The following is a 15,638-nucleotide window of genomic DNA, read 5'->3' as shown; positions in this document are numbered from 1 at the left end:
ATGGTTTTGAATGCAGAGGGAGTAGAAACCAAACTTTTTTTATGAGTTAAATTACCATCCAGTGAGGCCCTGATAAACCCTAAAAATGTAGAGCCGTGCCAGAAAACTCTACATTCTTTTTTGCTGTAGTTCAGCAAATGACACTTAAATGAGTGCTGGGCAGGCCAGTTAATGGAAATTAGTGTGTCATGAGAAAATTAACACTTCAAATCTCTGTTAGAAACACATTCAACCAATAAAAAGTGAATCCTCCCTGCTGTGAATCTTGGACAAACACGAACCGACTTAAAACTACACAGCGTTAACCCAGATTTGCAAAGGTATCGGTCTTATTGCTTGCAATTATACGCTTAGTCACAAATATCTAACCCACAGGGATTTTTGCCCCGTGGGTTGGTGAGGGAACTCTCTGCAGCTGGAAAATATAAGTGTTTCTGGTACAGAACCGCATGCTGGCTCTTGGCAGCATGTGATAGGGAATGTGCTATGTCTCAGTTCAGTTCACTGGCTCAAGTCTGAACACCCACCAAACAATTGGAATACCCAGTGAAATGTCCTCTGGGTTTGATTACACACTGAAAAAATGTCCACAAGTTATATTAGGGGTTTAATATCCCATCAGAGGCCTGTACTTGTGATGTAAGATACTGTAGAGATACATGAAGCCATTCATAAAGTAGTTTTTCACCTTTTTTAAGTCAGGATTTGCAGAAATGTGACACGTTTTATGTGCTCATGGTGGTGGCAGTGGCACTGATTAAATTTGAGATGCATGTGGTGTGTGAGAAAATTACATTTAATTACACAAAACTAGGCGGATACAGAAGCTAGCAGACTGCTGTGGTAAGGACAGGGTAGGAAGCCAGGAGCTCATCAGGACAACAAGGTACCTGCACGTAACTATCCCCACATTAGTGCCTGGGTATCAGTAGATGGTAGCTGGCTTTGGAATGCAGCACACATGGACGTACAGCTAAATACAGTTGTTTATCAACCTTAAAAGGGAGCGCAGACTGTGTGGAACCTTTAAACAGCGCAGGTGGTGTGGTCTTGAGCCGGCTTTTTCATTTTGGCTTATTTCAGAGCCAAATAAAACACACAAGCCTCCAGCCGTCACTGTCCTTGCATTAGCAAAAGACTAAACAGCTTCCTGATGACGCTAGACCATCCTCTATTTTCAGCACTGTTGTGGAGACAGTGGGTTTAACGGCACTGTTTAAATGTAATCAAGCTGAAAGAAAAAACAGATGATTCATTAGGAAGGCAGACTGTAAAGGAGATGCCCAATATTAAACATAAAACTAAAAATTCCTATGAGGAAAAAGAGAACTCGATGAGAATGCAGTGGAAATTATTCTTCCATCCCTACCCATCAATATGTATATACAATGTCAGCCATATAATCTAAAAAACAATGTGTTGCCCATTGTATTTATTTCAGTGTATTGCTTTAGGCAATATCTAAGCCAAAATCACACAACTGTCAGTGGTTGGGACACACCTTGGATTTCTTTCTACTTTCTACTCTATTTTTGACGTAACCCTCTTTTGGTGGTACAACCGGATGGTTTTGCAATTGCACTGGTGAGTCACTCGGTCCCCTAAACCCTGCAAAAGAACCCACAATTGCTCCATGATTGTAAAAGAATGGGTTTTATTTTTATCCCAAATGCTTTGATCACTCCACAGAAAGTTTAATTACTAGTCCAGATCAATGGAAAGGGCAGCCCTCCTTTCCCCCAGTCAGTTCGTCTTCATGAGAATTTGTCTTAACGTCATCCTTGGCTCAGTTCTGTCTACGTGGGTCCCACTTATGAGGCCACAGGGCACCCAGGGTGTGGTCCAGGGGTTGCTGGGAGAGGGGGCAATGGAAGGGGATTTCATCAACAACACATTTAATCCTAGACCAAAGAACTTTTAACAAGCACAGCAAGTAAATTTTTAATGTCACCCCGGAGTCTGGCCCCAAAAGGGAAAAGTGTTTCGACGTGGATTAATTCACTTTGATCATGGGCGGTCTTTCATCTATTGTCTCAGACTACAGACTGCCTGAGTATACCGTAAAGATTTGAGCAGCATATTACAATAAATGCACAGCTGAATACGACTGCAATTTCCAGAAATGTGTGAATTTCCGTCCTATAAATTTGCATTTGTGCTGGATAGACTGGGGTTTCTGGGCAGTGTTCCTTCCAAATTACACATAATGAGATCTTTTGCTAGCCTTTCATTTGGATGTCATCATTAGGCTGCCATGTTAAAACCACAAGGCCTAAAAAAAACCATTTCAGAAGTAGGTTAAGGAGAGGAGGGTTCAACCTTGCATTAATCCTGTCCTTCCAGTGCCACCTTATTGCCTTAAGACAGTGCTCGGCAGCCATTTTGAAATTTGAAAATGTTCTGGTTATTCAGTGTGCCATATGAACATAAGATTAACATTATGTTGGATTATGCCACCTCATCAAAAGTTTAATTTCCAACAGGATCTGTAACTGTATTTCATCCCTATAGGCAACGTGCATAGCAAAATTTAATAGTGCCATAATAAGACATTGTAATTATATACGAGACTATACAAGAAGGCTGCCATCAATATGAAAATATCTGAGTTGAAATCATACAGCCATGAGGTGCTTTAATGAGATAGGCATTGCAACTGCCAATGGCTGCAAAAGAGGCAATTTGGCATGCGGATTAGAGGGCAGCACTTCCACAAAAATTATTTTGCACAATTATTGCTAATGTGCCATTGGTTAACCCTAACCCTCTATTGGCACGGTGCCTAAGGTTGCTGAGCCCTGCCTTAAAAGATATGTTTATACACTACTAATTTGCTATGCCAAATAGAGTTTGGAGGTAAATGTAATTGTTGCCTGGACTACATTCTCTGACAAAAAAAAGTTAGTCTAGGAAGTGTGACAACCTTATTTTGCCCCAAATTTGTAGGGGTGGGTGGTTAGATTTACCATACAAAGCTCGTACATATTCCCCACATGGTGTTACGACTAGCTACTTAAGCACTTACCACTGGTTACGTTTTGGTTAAATACTGTAAAGAGTCGATGGGTCCTGTCTCATGCGTCAACCCTGTATTGGCTTTTTCAAAAACAAAAACTATGATCTTTCTCTAACCCTAACCAAGGGAGTTAAACATATAATTAATACACATGGATCTTGCTATAATTGCCAAAGAGCATGTATTATTTTAGAAAAAACTAATGGTTTGCAGTCAAACAAATGAAATGCTTTGTTTACTCATTACACTATGTTGATACAACTTAGAATCTACAAAACATATTTATTAATGCAGATAAATTGTGTATAGGCACCACTTTTAGGAGACAGTGTTGGTGAGATCTAAATCGTCTCCAGTCTTGGATTTGTTCTTAGGAATGCCAGTGTAAAAGTAAATAACCATCCCCCATTTTATATTTTACATCTGCTCTCTCTCCCCCAGTTGTGTATACGTGGTGTTTTCAAAGCCTGCGTTTGCACAGATGCTGCCTTAGCCATTTGTTTGTCACTGTGGGTTTAAAACACAGATACCAGAAATTCCAGATACTATATGCTCTCTGTAGTGAGTCTTTGTTTAGTTCTCAGTGTGCATTGGGCTCCAAAAGAAATCAGAAACAGAGTTTCCATTGAGACTTGGTTTCACTGATTTGTTATCTTAACTGTAACAGGCCATTCTTACACAAACAGGCCCACGCAGTCTTCAGGATCTCATTTAAAATGAAGTTTAAGGTCTTTCACCAATCCCCAAAATGTGGCGAGTACTTCAACCCAGCAGTTCAAGGAAACAAACAATAGAAGAACCTCAGCCCACAGCTCCTGAATGTGTCAGTAGTGTAAACACATTACAACACATGGCTGGCTTGCCCCAACGGACATGTTTACTTCCATCAACGAGGCAAGGCATGTTAAAGTTGTTTGTATTGTTTTTTGTTTGCATCTCCTGTCCTCCAGACTCCAAATCCACTCGTGTAACTAATCGTATTCTTTTTAAAGGTCCAGTGTGTAGGATTTAGTGGCACCAAGCGGTGTAGTTACAGATTGCAACTCACTTTCCCTTTCCAATTGTGAGGGAAAAACTATGGCGACCGCGGAACGTGCAAAACATGCAAACAGCCCTATCCACAGCCAGTGTTTGGTTAGTCCGTTCTGGGTTACTGCAGAAACATGATGGTTCAACATGGCAGCAACCGCTGATGGTGGCCCACGGCATCTGCAGATAAAAACAGTTCATTCTAAGGAAAACCAAACACGACAAAACAATTCTTAATTTCAAGTGATTATACACTAATGAAAACATTCTTATAAACATTATTTTCCATTTCTGCCAATGGAGTGTCCTAAATGTTACGCACTGGATGTTTACACACATGTAACACAAAATGATCACACATTTTAAGGGCTGCAAAGCTATAATATGTGTTTAATTATAAGGGTAGTCAATTAAATGGGATGTTGCATCAAACAGCACTCTGTACTGTAGCTGGAGAAAACATCTGTGTTTTTCCCAGTCTGGGACATCTCAGCCAGCAAATCACGGCTGCAGTGACATCATTGACATAACTGATGTGTGGTCTGGATGTTCAATTTATACCAAACCAATTCTCGGTATTATCTTCCAGCGCAATTCCTGCAAATGAACATTTTCTTACAGTGTACTCCTAGGGAGGGTAAGTTCTCAGGAAATCTCCAACGTCCGCTCAAAACAGAAGAAAGCAGTCCAAAAATTATCTATTCAGACACAGCTGTTTCTGAACAGACATTTAGTTGGAAGTCTCGAATGAAGTTAATTGAGATGTAGCGGTCACTAGGAGTTCAAAGGTCAGATACTTCATGGTACCAACCAAGCACCAAAATATATAGATACAGAGGAAAACAAAATAAGATGCAGCTAAAAAACAACTTTATATGTTACAGTTTATGTGGATCGTTGCTACAGTATTAAAACAGCACAGTGTTATAAATTTACTTTTGGCTGTGTTGTTTCTTAAAGAACTCAAAAAGTTAGGGGCCGGGAAAAAGTGAATAGTTTTTGGTGTAAATCCAGGAATTTTAAACAAGACTGGACATTTTTGCTTGATTCTCATGAACTTCTGCAGTTATTGGAATGAAAGTCAAGCACATGTCCCTCGACTGTCTGTTATAATGTATATTTTAATGAACGCAGACCTGGATGCACATTTCTAAACATTTTCAGTTATCAAAAAATTAAAAACTCTCTGGAGATCACGTGAATGATTAGAGGAAGCCATGCTAGTGGCTTAGTGGGGCTATACTCAGCACTGCTCAACTGTCTGCGTGCAACCACACTCACCATGATGATGCTAATATGCTGATGTTTAGCAGGTATATTGTTTACCACATTCACCATGTTGGTTTAGCATGTGTGCATGATACTCCCAAACACAAAGTATAGAAGTTGAATTAGGACATAACCTTTTAGAATTTTGACCTAATAACAGGTGATGATAGATAATAACCCAAAAAGCAGTCCAACTGGCAGACGACCATTGACATACTGAGAGCCGAGCTCCTTGCCTGACTAAAAATTGTTTAATGATGACGAGAAAATGGAATAAGAAATCATCCTATCTATCTATGTCCACCCTGGCTCTCCATGTACATGTCTTCGCAGTTCACATTGTTTTCCAACCACAGCATCATTAACTATAACACTGCTGCGTCAGATATTCCAGAAGACGATGCCAAGCAATGTGTAAAATCTATTATCGTCCCAAAATGTGGTTACCATGAGTCACCAAAATTCAGTTCTTCAGTAAGTTAGTACAATGTGAAAAATCCAGATGTAAACTATGGCCTCAAATGTGTTGGACTATAAGAATTATTACCCAGCATATTGACAATAACCATGGACACACTGACATCAGCCACACTGAAATGTTGGAGAATATAGTCATTTTAAAAACAAATAAAAAATGTAATCTATGCATGAAATGGTAATATTGTTCCTCAGACAGAACAGTTTGGGGGAAAATACTGTATGAGCTGTTCCAAACTGCAACCTTGCTCTTTCCGGAGACCCAAAGTAGCTCTTTTCATTGATGTGTGATTAAAAAAAGCTTAAAAAGGCAGTTTTAAATGAGAGTTCTTTAGGTCACACTCAAGGTTAACAGCTTCAGGTTAATGGCTTACTTGAAAGGGGAGAAAATAAAATGTTCTCATTTCCCTTTTCATGTTATCCCTCAAGGACATCTATGTTTGACGGAATCGGTCCAGTCAATTACTCTGCAAGCAAGATTTTTTCAGCCCCCCCAAAAATTACATTTACATTTCACAAGGACTGTTCAAGAAAATTGCTTAAAAAATGTGTAGGTGGTAATTACAGTAGGTAGAGAACTTGACTGATTAACAAGCAAGGTTCAGTGGTTTTACATGACCATTTACAAGGTCTGACCATTGTAACACAATACTGTATTCACTGTGGTCTGTGGGTCCAGATAGTCAGTGCTAACGTTTTAAAAAATAATCTTTTTTTTGAAGATCAGTAGTTTTTAATGCTAAATGGATTTGCTGATAGAATAAACCAAAATCAAAAGAACTGCACACATCACAATATTATTTTTTATTGAAGTGTTTCTATGGACTATTTGCACAATTTTAAGCTTAGCTCACAGAGTTTGTTTGCATTCATTGCACGACTAAATGGTGTATTAGTTCACAGTATTAGTGCAAAAGTAGAAGAATAAGTACTTAAATTGTTTTTAATATAACTTACTGGGAATAGCTAAAATCCCTTTGTATCACATTCTGACTTTAATTTTTGGCTTTTTAAACACAATCAAAGAGCCTTCAGAGGATGTAGCACCAGCATCTTATACTATTAATGCTTTCAACCAAACAAGACATGCCAATGATCAGGCTAATCTTAATGGTAAGAATGAAATTCGAATTTACTTAAATGAGTAGTTTCTCGACAACCTCAGCCGTGAAGACAGAATAGACAGCAAAAAACATCCATCTAAAGTACTTGTTTTTAGTCTTAAAATCGAGTTGCTGTTCAGAAAAGGTGAAATAAATCCAGTTTTATCTTTACAAACAGTCAATATATTAAAGGCAGAATAAAACACTGTTAACACAATCACATTTAACTCTACTGGAAACATTATCTCTTAGCAGTTAATAATACTTTTTACAAAAATAAACGCCTCTAAACCTTAAAGACGTATATAAGTTAATAAACGACTAAAGATGGATGTTTTTTTTCCAGTTTTCCAGAACCACAGATGACATACATGTGAAGGAAAAGTATTTTTTACCATGATGCTGCAGAAGAGCACATAGATAATGTCCTTGCTACAACACTTTACTTTATACCATCCCAGATCAGACGAATGGCCATACTCATATTTGAATTTTACAGTTAAACATGGTGCGCAGCAGTATCGATGGTCATTTGATGGAAATTAGGGATTTATTTTGTATTTTTGACACGTGTAGAGCTGTCACACCATGTGTAATGCAACAGTGATAAAGATCAAAATTCAAGTTCATACACCAGGAAATGTACATGAAATACTGATATTTAGATGATTGAATGTACAAAACCAAAATCATAATCTTTGTATTCATAGTATCAGGTGCAGGTGTGTAATTCCCGGAGCCAGAGTATCTAACACTATACTACAGTAGCATGCATTTCAACCTGAGTTTGTCCAAAAATATACAATGTCATCAGACACTAATATTTGAATAAAAACCTATGGCATAAGCAGGTATTAAGTTTGTCCATTTGGGCAGTGTGTGGGTTTTTTTTTTTTTGGTTTTTTTTTGTTTAATGAAAAGCTAGCTCCCTCTTGTGGATAAGACTGGGACACTACATCCAGCCATAACCCATCTGTTCCCAAGTAGACAACCTCTTCAGGCTTGACAATGCATAATCATTATGGCATCGAAAATATTCTTATTCTTATAATTATTACAAGGATCATAGCACACAGACGCACAAACTCGCACACAAAGCGGTGCACACACACACACATTGCTCTATCTTGACAAATTGTTTAACAGACCAAAATATAACTCAATGTATAAGAGCATTGAATATCTGTACTACAAACTACTACATTACATGAGTCCTTCAGTTCTCACAGAATATAGCTACAAGCATACTTTTCTATATAAATTAACATCTTGACTATTAATATGACCACATTACAAGTACCATGTGGCTGACCCCCTTTTGCATACTGACCATCATTTCTTTTACAAACTGTATAACAGCACTTGCCTGTAATGATATTCCCTTTTCATTTACTTGTATATGGATATTATCCTTCTATTCAAGTTGTTTTTTGTTTTTGTTTTTTTCTTTTTAGTAGCAACTAAGGTTCTGGGCCCAGATGGGCTCAGCGACCATAATGTAAACACAAATGAAAACCCCCTTAATAACATTGTCTAAAAACACTGCACTGTGCACTCACAGCCTGGCAATGTGTTTTAACAACCAACCTGAGCAGCTAAGACTAAAACAAACCTTCTATTTCATTGTTCATGCAAAGTTATAACATTTAGGTACCTTTTGTTACTTTTTAAAGAAAACTATCTGTTTGAAGGTTGTTCTCTGTTAGGGCAATTGGGACTGATCATTATGGCTTTGTGGCCTTGTTCTTCCAGGAATGTTGTATGCTTACAAGGATATCCTGTTTGGCTCCTAGTTGGTAGTCTCAAAAAACATGAAATCCTGTACAGAAGCAAGAAGAAGACAAAAGTTAATAAAAAAGCAAAAGCAATACATTGACATTTGAAATATATCAGCTAAGTTGTAGAATCTATTCACTGATATGTCACTGCCAAATTAACAGTGAACACATGCTGAGATTTTTGCATTTAAGCATTTTAGCAAATGGGAGAAAGTTGCTCTGACAAGCTGTTTTACATTTCTGGTGATTGGGGCGGTTTCAGGTCACACTTCCCACAAAATGTAGTGGTACATTAAGTGGTAGGTACATGAAATTTCCGACTACCAGTGCAGAGAAACACACGAGAGCAGGGTCATATGAGGCTACTGCAAATGTAACAGCCACATTTTGGCAATAGCTGCTCTTATTTTGCCAGAGAGAGAATCCTAAAAAAAGAAATATAACTTTATAATTAATCATGTTACTTTCTGTTACTATAGATACATAAAAATGCTTATTACTTCACTTACAATGAGAAAACATGCACCGATCATTACAGCCTTCATTTTCACATCCAGATCTATGGGGAACTGGATGCCAAAGTTGTCTGAATCTGTGAACGCTTCCCGAAGAAGTCCTGTCCACTGCTTGCTGATTTTCCCAATCTTACTGACTTCATCCATTGTCAAAATCTGCAGAGAGAGTTATAGAACAGAGAAACTGCTGACATGTGTTGCATTAGGATAAAGATCAATCCCTAAACTTGTTTGGTTTTATTGGATGGAGTTCATGGAACAATTCATAATCCCATCCAATTTCAGGATTTTGCCCGCTGCCACAGTAACTTCAGTTTTGTATCCCCAGCAATGACTTCAAAGCTGCCAGAGAGGAACCAGGATGGTAATATCACGCTTCAGTTATCCCTCCTTTGGGTCTGGTAAAAGGTCTGTATCACTGACCCAAATCCCCTTCACAGCTCAATCTAATAAAACCAGCTGAGCCGTGGAACAATGGCCACACTGTACCACACAAGAGCATGCCCTGTGTGATGGCTTCATCCAAGCTACAGCTCGCTCTGATTGGAAACATATTTCCTGCTTCAGAGCACGAGGAGGATCCCTTACAAAAAAATGTCCAGAGGGCAGAGAGAGAATGTAACCATGTCGTGTTATGTTTTCACAAATTTAATGGATTTCTGTGTTTAGATAAACCCACCTCAAAGTCAACATCTGGAAGGCAGCTCCATCCACAGAAGGGCCCATGGATCTTCAGTACAGGCTCGCTGTGTTCGTTCGCAACGATGAATTTAGGGGAGAACGGGTGCCACTGTTGTACAATGTACCCCACTGTGTTACCAGGGGGAGCCTGCACCTCCAGCTGAGTGAGGGATTGTGGGAGAACTGAGTGTGATTTGTAGTCATATCCTCACAAGAAATTGTGTTTCAAAGGAACATGTAAAACTAGACGACATCAAGTGTAAACAATCCACCTCGAACACTGTAATTTCATGGAGACAAAGTGAGCATGTCTGAAAGTGGTTTCACTCACCTCTTGTAGACAACAAGGGAAGAAGCAAGACATGCACTTAAGTGGCCTGGTGACGGTGATGACCTCTTGTCCGAAATTGTCGAGGACGTGGATTGTGAAGGAGCGCATGGGGCCGCAACACTGTCGACTCAGACAGTCGTTCTCCTCGACAGCGTAGAACACGTTCTGGCCCATTGCGTTACGGACTTCATACTTGTTGTTGCTTTCGAAACCAACGAGGGCTGCGTGGACAAACAATACGTGTCAGGGTGTCATTGCTAAACCCTGCAAACCATGAATTGTGTATTTTCTTAGAAGTCAAATCCATGTTGACGTGCTTTACCTTCGACGAGCTCAACTTTCTGTTTGATGAGGAGCTGATCCACCTTGAAAACCAGATAACAATTGATTCAAACTGATGCACTTTTGTTTGTTTTTTTACATGCGGCATTTCAGTGGAGTAGGTGTAGCTGGAGGCGAGGGTTTAAAAAAAGACTGCCATAAGCATGCTCACATTTTGCATCTGGCAAGTAAAAGATAATATGGGCCACTGAGCTGTTATAAACATATGCAGTGCAGTCACTTCTTTTTCAGTGAACCTGTATATTGTGTTTCTGTGGACACTGTTATATACTTCCCTGAGCACTGCTAATGTGTATAAGATGCTCCAGCAGAAACAGTGCGCACTTTCAGTTTGCAGAAGTGACTGCAGGGCTGGCAGAGGGGTGACAACAACGGCATCAACTATCAGCAACTCCCTTTTCCAATAGGCCATTTTGTGCAGTAGAAAATTTGCCTTGTCATAATAGCGGAGGGTTGCGGACTTGGTGGCACTGTATCTTAACCATGTGAAATATTTAAAGAAAGAGGAAGAGGTGCTCATTTCCTCTGCCCTTAATATAAAAAAAACAAAATTTATGTAGGCAATGAGCTTGCCAACTGAGTGACACTAACATGTATTACATCTCTAGCAGGGGAAATTTGGTGGTTGCGGCAGCACAATGACAGAAATAAGTGCAGATAAGTATAGAAAGTAAGAGAAATAAGTGAATAAGAGGCATATAAAACTCAAATAAGAACTATACAAGAGCATTTGCTGACAAATTACAGTGCCAAAAGGTGCAGTTAATAGCATAAGAGTAAACAAGTCTATGTAAAGAGCAATCCCAGACTATTATAGTGGTATTTCTCACCTGAGTCAGGTATTCTAACCCTGGTGGACAGCCTGGTATTCCCGGGTTGGGCACAGCATACATATTCATTTTGTCCAACTGGGGGGAGAGCTATGGATAAATACAATGCATGAAACGAGATACAGCACCACCTTGTGCTTCTTTAGGTGACACTCATAAATAAATGAAGACGGATCGCGGCAGATGGACAGCGGTTAATGTTTCTCTGTGTCTGTACTGTACTGTTAAGTTAATAAGACAGCTCGGAGCACCCTGGTCCTCTCTAATATCGCGTCCTTGCCCTGGTTGAGGTGTAGATGAGCGGCGGTCCTGCCGGTGCACAGCCGGGGGGGGGAACTGCTGCAGACTTTAGATGGTGGGCGACACAGATAATCTGGTTTGTATCTGGAAGTGACGGGGGGTGGGGGGGGCTTCTGAAGGGAAGACACCACCATAAGAAATCCTCTTACTCCCGTTTGTTTACACGTAAACAACAGGCCCTAAAGCCGACACAAGCTACACCGGCCGTCTCCCATATGTAGGCCATGTCAGTGCACTGACTGATTATTATCATAGTGGTGTGTTCAAGTGCCTCTGAATGTTAGGCAGGTAAAGAGAGCGCACGCCGAGGTCTGATGTGCCCACTTTTTCATCTAAACGAGACCGCGACTTGTTCAAAGCGACGAGCTATGGTCGACACTTGCATTATGGTCTATGCAGTTAAAATTAGCCATGAAACAGACAGTTGTTGTTTTTTTTTTTTATAGGAATCAGAATTACTTACCGTTATTTCACCTGCTACTCAGAATAATAACAGGCCACTCCGGAACCAAGCCCTCGGAATAAACCTATAATCTCATTGGTCGACGTCATTGTACTTCCCATTTCCATGCGCCAATGATAAGCCGGGGGTATAGAAGACAACTCAATAGAACAGAGTAGATTAGACTAGAACAATGTGTAATAGAACATATCAGACTATGTAAGGGCCAAGGGGTTGTTTTCTGAAGTTTCTGGTCAACAGACGCACATTAGAAGATTAAAAGAGGTTTTAAAAATATTTATAGTGATAAAAAGTGAACACATTTAAATTTTTCATAGATTCCACAAACAACAGAGAAGCTTTTCAGAGTGAAAATGTAACATCCCACATTAGGCACAGCACAGTGGGATGTTTGTTTATGATTAACAATGTTAGTTACTGGGAATGTTGCTCTTTGTCTATTGTTGTGAACTTTTCTATCTTTAAAAAGGTATATGATGAAATAAAATAATTGTATTCGTTTTCTCCTAAAGATTATAGTCGTACTGTACAACATAAAATCCAAAATGATCAGTTCCCGACCTCGCCATAACTGCTGCACCTCACATATTATCCAGACATTATTCACTTACTCACATCTGCATGCTCATGCAACCACTGTGCTGAAATTACCCATCCAAACAGGAAAGCAGTAGTGGAAAATAACTTATATCTGGTGCTCACTGAGGGTTGATGATTTCTATTAGGATTAGTTTGGATGCTTCATTGCATGTTAAACACAATTAAATTTTAGTTTGGCATGCAGTCTTTGAGACATTCAAATTAAAAAATATATCACCCAAAAACACAACATTAATGCATTGCATGTTTGCCTGTGTGAATATGTTGGGCAGTGGCCATAAGATATTTGTAGCCAGGGTGGTGCTATTTCTGCAGAACAGGACACGTAATTGGCAACTGCATGCCACTAAATCCTACACACTGGTCCTTTAACAATAACATATAAAAACACACAATTGTAAAAGTTCAACAATATGTTTGTGTGTAATATGTACAAAATACGATACATCTGAATCCCTGCACAATAGCATTGCTCCTCGGTTAAGGTTATATTTCTAGGCCTACTATCGGATGTCGAGTATTGTTTGTGTTACCTCTACTGTATTCTAGCAAATTGCATGTTATGAGAGACACTATAGTTTGGCTGTCCCTACAATTCTGTGGGAGAATAATTGTTAACAGCTTTAACCACAAAGCTGTACTCCATGTCACTCAGCTGCATACACAAGCAATAGAGACATGAAGGTAAAAGTTCTCTGGATATGTTTGTGCATAGATTGAGGCTGCTCTCATCAGACAGCTTAAAAACAGCTTGATTCCTTTTGATATAACTAATGGAGCAATGGCATCTAATAGGGAGTTGTTGTTGGTGTGGTTTCCTGGGAGAAAGTATGGGATTGTGATGATACAAAGTGTGCTAACTAACTTATAACTGGTCAGTTCTGTTTATGTGAGCTTCATTCTCATCTTGATAGTTTCATTTTTGGTTATTAGGTACAGTGACCAGAGGACTTTCAGACTAAGTAACCCTCTGCTGCGGCAGCCATATTGGAGGCCCTAAAGTTTGGATGGCAGTTTCTAAAAAGTGTTTTCTTTAAGTGAATCACCTTGTATTGCAGTTCTTGCAGGACATTGATTATTCCATCTTTAATCCCAGATTATTTTGCTTGTGCTTAACCAGGTTGCTTTTTCATTTTGAAAACATTGCCCTTGTAGCTGCAGGCTCACTATTCTGTTCAATGTCAACAGGATGCCACTTTATTTGAATAGTCCACCTACAGATATACTATACCTATACTATACTTTATATATACTATATAAATGTATTTGTAACATTTTAACTGTTTTGCTTTGTCTTTACATGTTTAACAGATTATATATAGAGAGAATATTTGAGAATTCATGAACCTACCCTAACCACAATGTTTTTATGTGCCAAAACCTAACCAAACCTTAACCACAGTGGTGATATCAGAAAATGGCTGTTGAATCTCAATTTATGACCTGTTGAAATCTTACAGATACTTTCTTAACTATCTGTAGGTGGACTATCCAAATAAAGTTACCATTAAAAGTAATATAGAGAAATAAACATACTTACAAAAAATGTGAAATCCAAGAGTTTTTTTTTTCCTGCATGTGAATTTATCACATGTGATAAAGTGTGCTTGTCATCCCCTTCCTCCACTATTTCCTGTGTATCATCACCTGTTCCTATCAAAAAAAGGTTAAAAAAGCCAAAGAAAATATCTTTTAAAAAAGGCCATCTAATAGTATCAGTTCATTTTTACAGTATTATGCTGCACTGACTTACATAATATATAAAATACTGGTGGTTTGTATAGTTAAAATACGTCACATACCTTAATGCAGTAGAATAACTACATCATAAAGAGAAAAATCTCGACACACAACTGACTTGAACTTTATGTGGGTCATTATACTTTGTGTCCACTGGAGAGCAGTGTTGAGCTAATGATGCTCAGCTTCATTGCCATTACTAAGACTAATGCAGAAATTGCCTTTTCATTGTAAAACAAAATGGTCACAAATAGACACACACTGATATACACACACAGTACACACACAAATACACTTACTACTTTGTTACAAATGACGTGACGTTGTTGGGTCGACTATCCTTATTTGCGGATACAAATTACCTGATTTCCTCAAGCGCTACTGATTTCTCCAGGAAACACTAATGAGAACAAATGATGACTCGCACACAGATCTGCTGACACTTCAGGCACAGACAACTAAAAACATGTTTTAATTGATTCATGTTACAGTAATTGCCTATAGTGACCTGACATAGTGTAGAGAACAGCATATATATTTTTGTTTAGGTATATATATTTAATTTAGCTTTAAACTTGCTACATCACATGTGAAATAAAGCTTGAACTGTAGGTAGCACCAAGGGCCTGCTTTATCACTCCAACTGCCCAACCAGAACACTGAAACTTATGTTCTTCATCAGTGAGATCAAAACAAAGTAATGCAATGACTTTGAAATGGTGGCGTTCTGTGCTCCCATCTGAATAAACAGACTGGACAGTCAGGGGTCTTTGAAAGCCAGTCAGATTGTCTTTCTGACTCCAAGAGCCCAGTTACTCCCACCGGGGGTTTGTGTGTGTGTATGTGTATGCGTGTGTGAATGTGTGTGTTCGCTCTCAACTAGACATGGATTAGGTTACATATTTGGCCAGTTCCCAGGTGGGCTGCAGAATGTGTGCATGCAGTATATGTGTCAACATTGACCCCAAAACAGAAGTGTGTGGTGATAGCAAACCCATGTTGAACGAAACAAACGAGGAAGAAGCTGTGTCAGAATTCACTCAACAGGCAAACAATGTACCATAACAACCTCTGCACTGCTTTTCTTCACATATTTGCTGATGGAGGCGACTTGTAGAGATGGCGTTTGTGTCTATTTTCTGGGACCTTATGTTGAGATGCAAG

At 39.0% G+C, this 15,638-nt stretch overlaps 1 protein-coding gene across 2 annotated transcripts; it reads right to left on the bottom strand.

The window, feature by feature from the left end:
• Positions 1 to 6,589: 6,589 nt before the first annotated feature.
• si:ch73-206p6.1 (phospholipid scramblase 1) lies at positions 6,590 to 12,216 on the bottom strand. 2 transcript variants are annotated; one of them, XM_035651792.1, is made up of 7 exons: positions 12,135 to 12,216; positions 11,372 to 11,461; positions 10,522 to 10,564; positions 10,200 to 10,420; positions 9,867 to 10,028; positions 9,182 to 9,343; positions 6,590 to 8,713 (listed from the first exon to the last, which is right to left on the bottom strand). In XM_035651792.1, the coding sequence occupies exons 2-7, from the start codon at positions 11,438 to 11,440 to the stop codon at positions 8,684 to 8,686; spliced, it is 687 nt and encodes a 228-aa protein (XP_035507685.1). In that variant the 5' UTR covers positions 11,441 to 11,461; positions 12,135 to 12,216; the 3' UTR covers positions 6,590 to 8,683. The 2 variants fall into 2 exon arrangements, with proteins under 2 accessions (XP_035507685.1, XP_035507677.1); XM_035651784.1 differs by lacking the exon at positions 6,590 to 8,713 and having other exon boundaries at positions 9,146 to 9,343.
• Positions 12,217 to 15,638: the final 3,422 nt, after the last annotated feature.

The sequence above is a fragment of the Morone saxatilis genome, unplaced genomic scaffold (assembly GCF_004916995.1).
Source record: "Morone saxatilis isolate NCDOM2014 unplaced genomic scaffold, NCSU_SB_2.0 Contig0, whole genome shotgun sequence".
Lineage (NCBI taxonomy): Eukaryota > Metazoa > Chordata > Actinopteri > Moronidae > Morone > Morone saxatilis.
The sequence above is the reverse complement of the archived record's forward strand: the minus strand, read 5'-3'. Positions and strand labels throughout refer to the sequence as shown.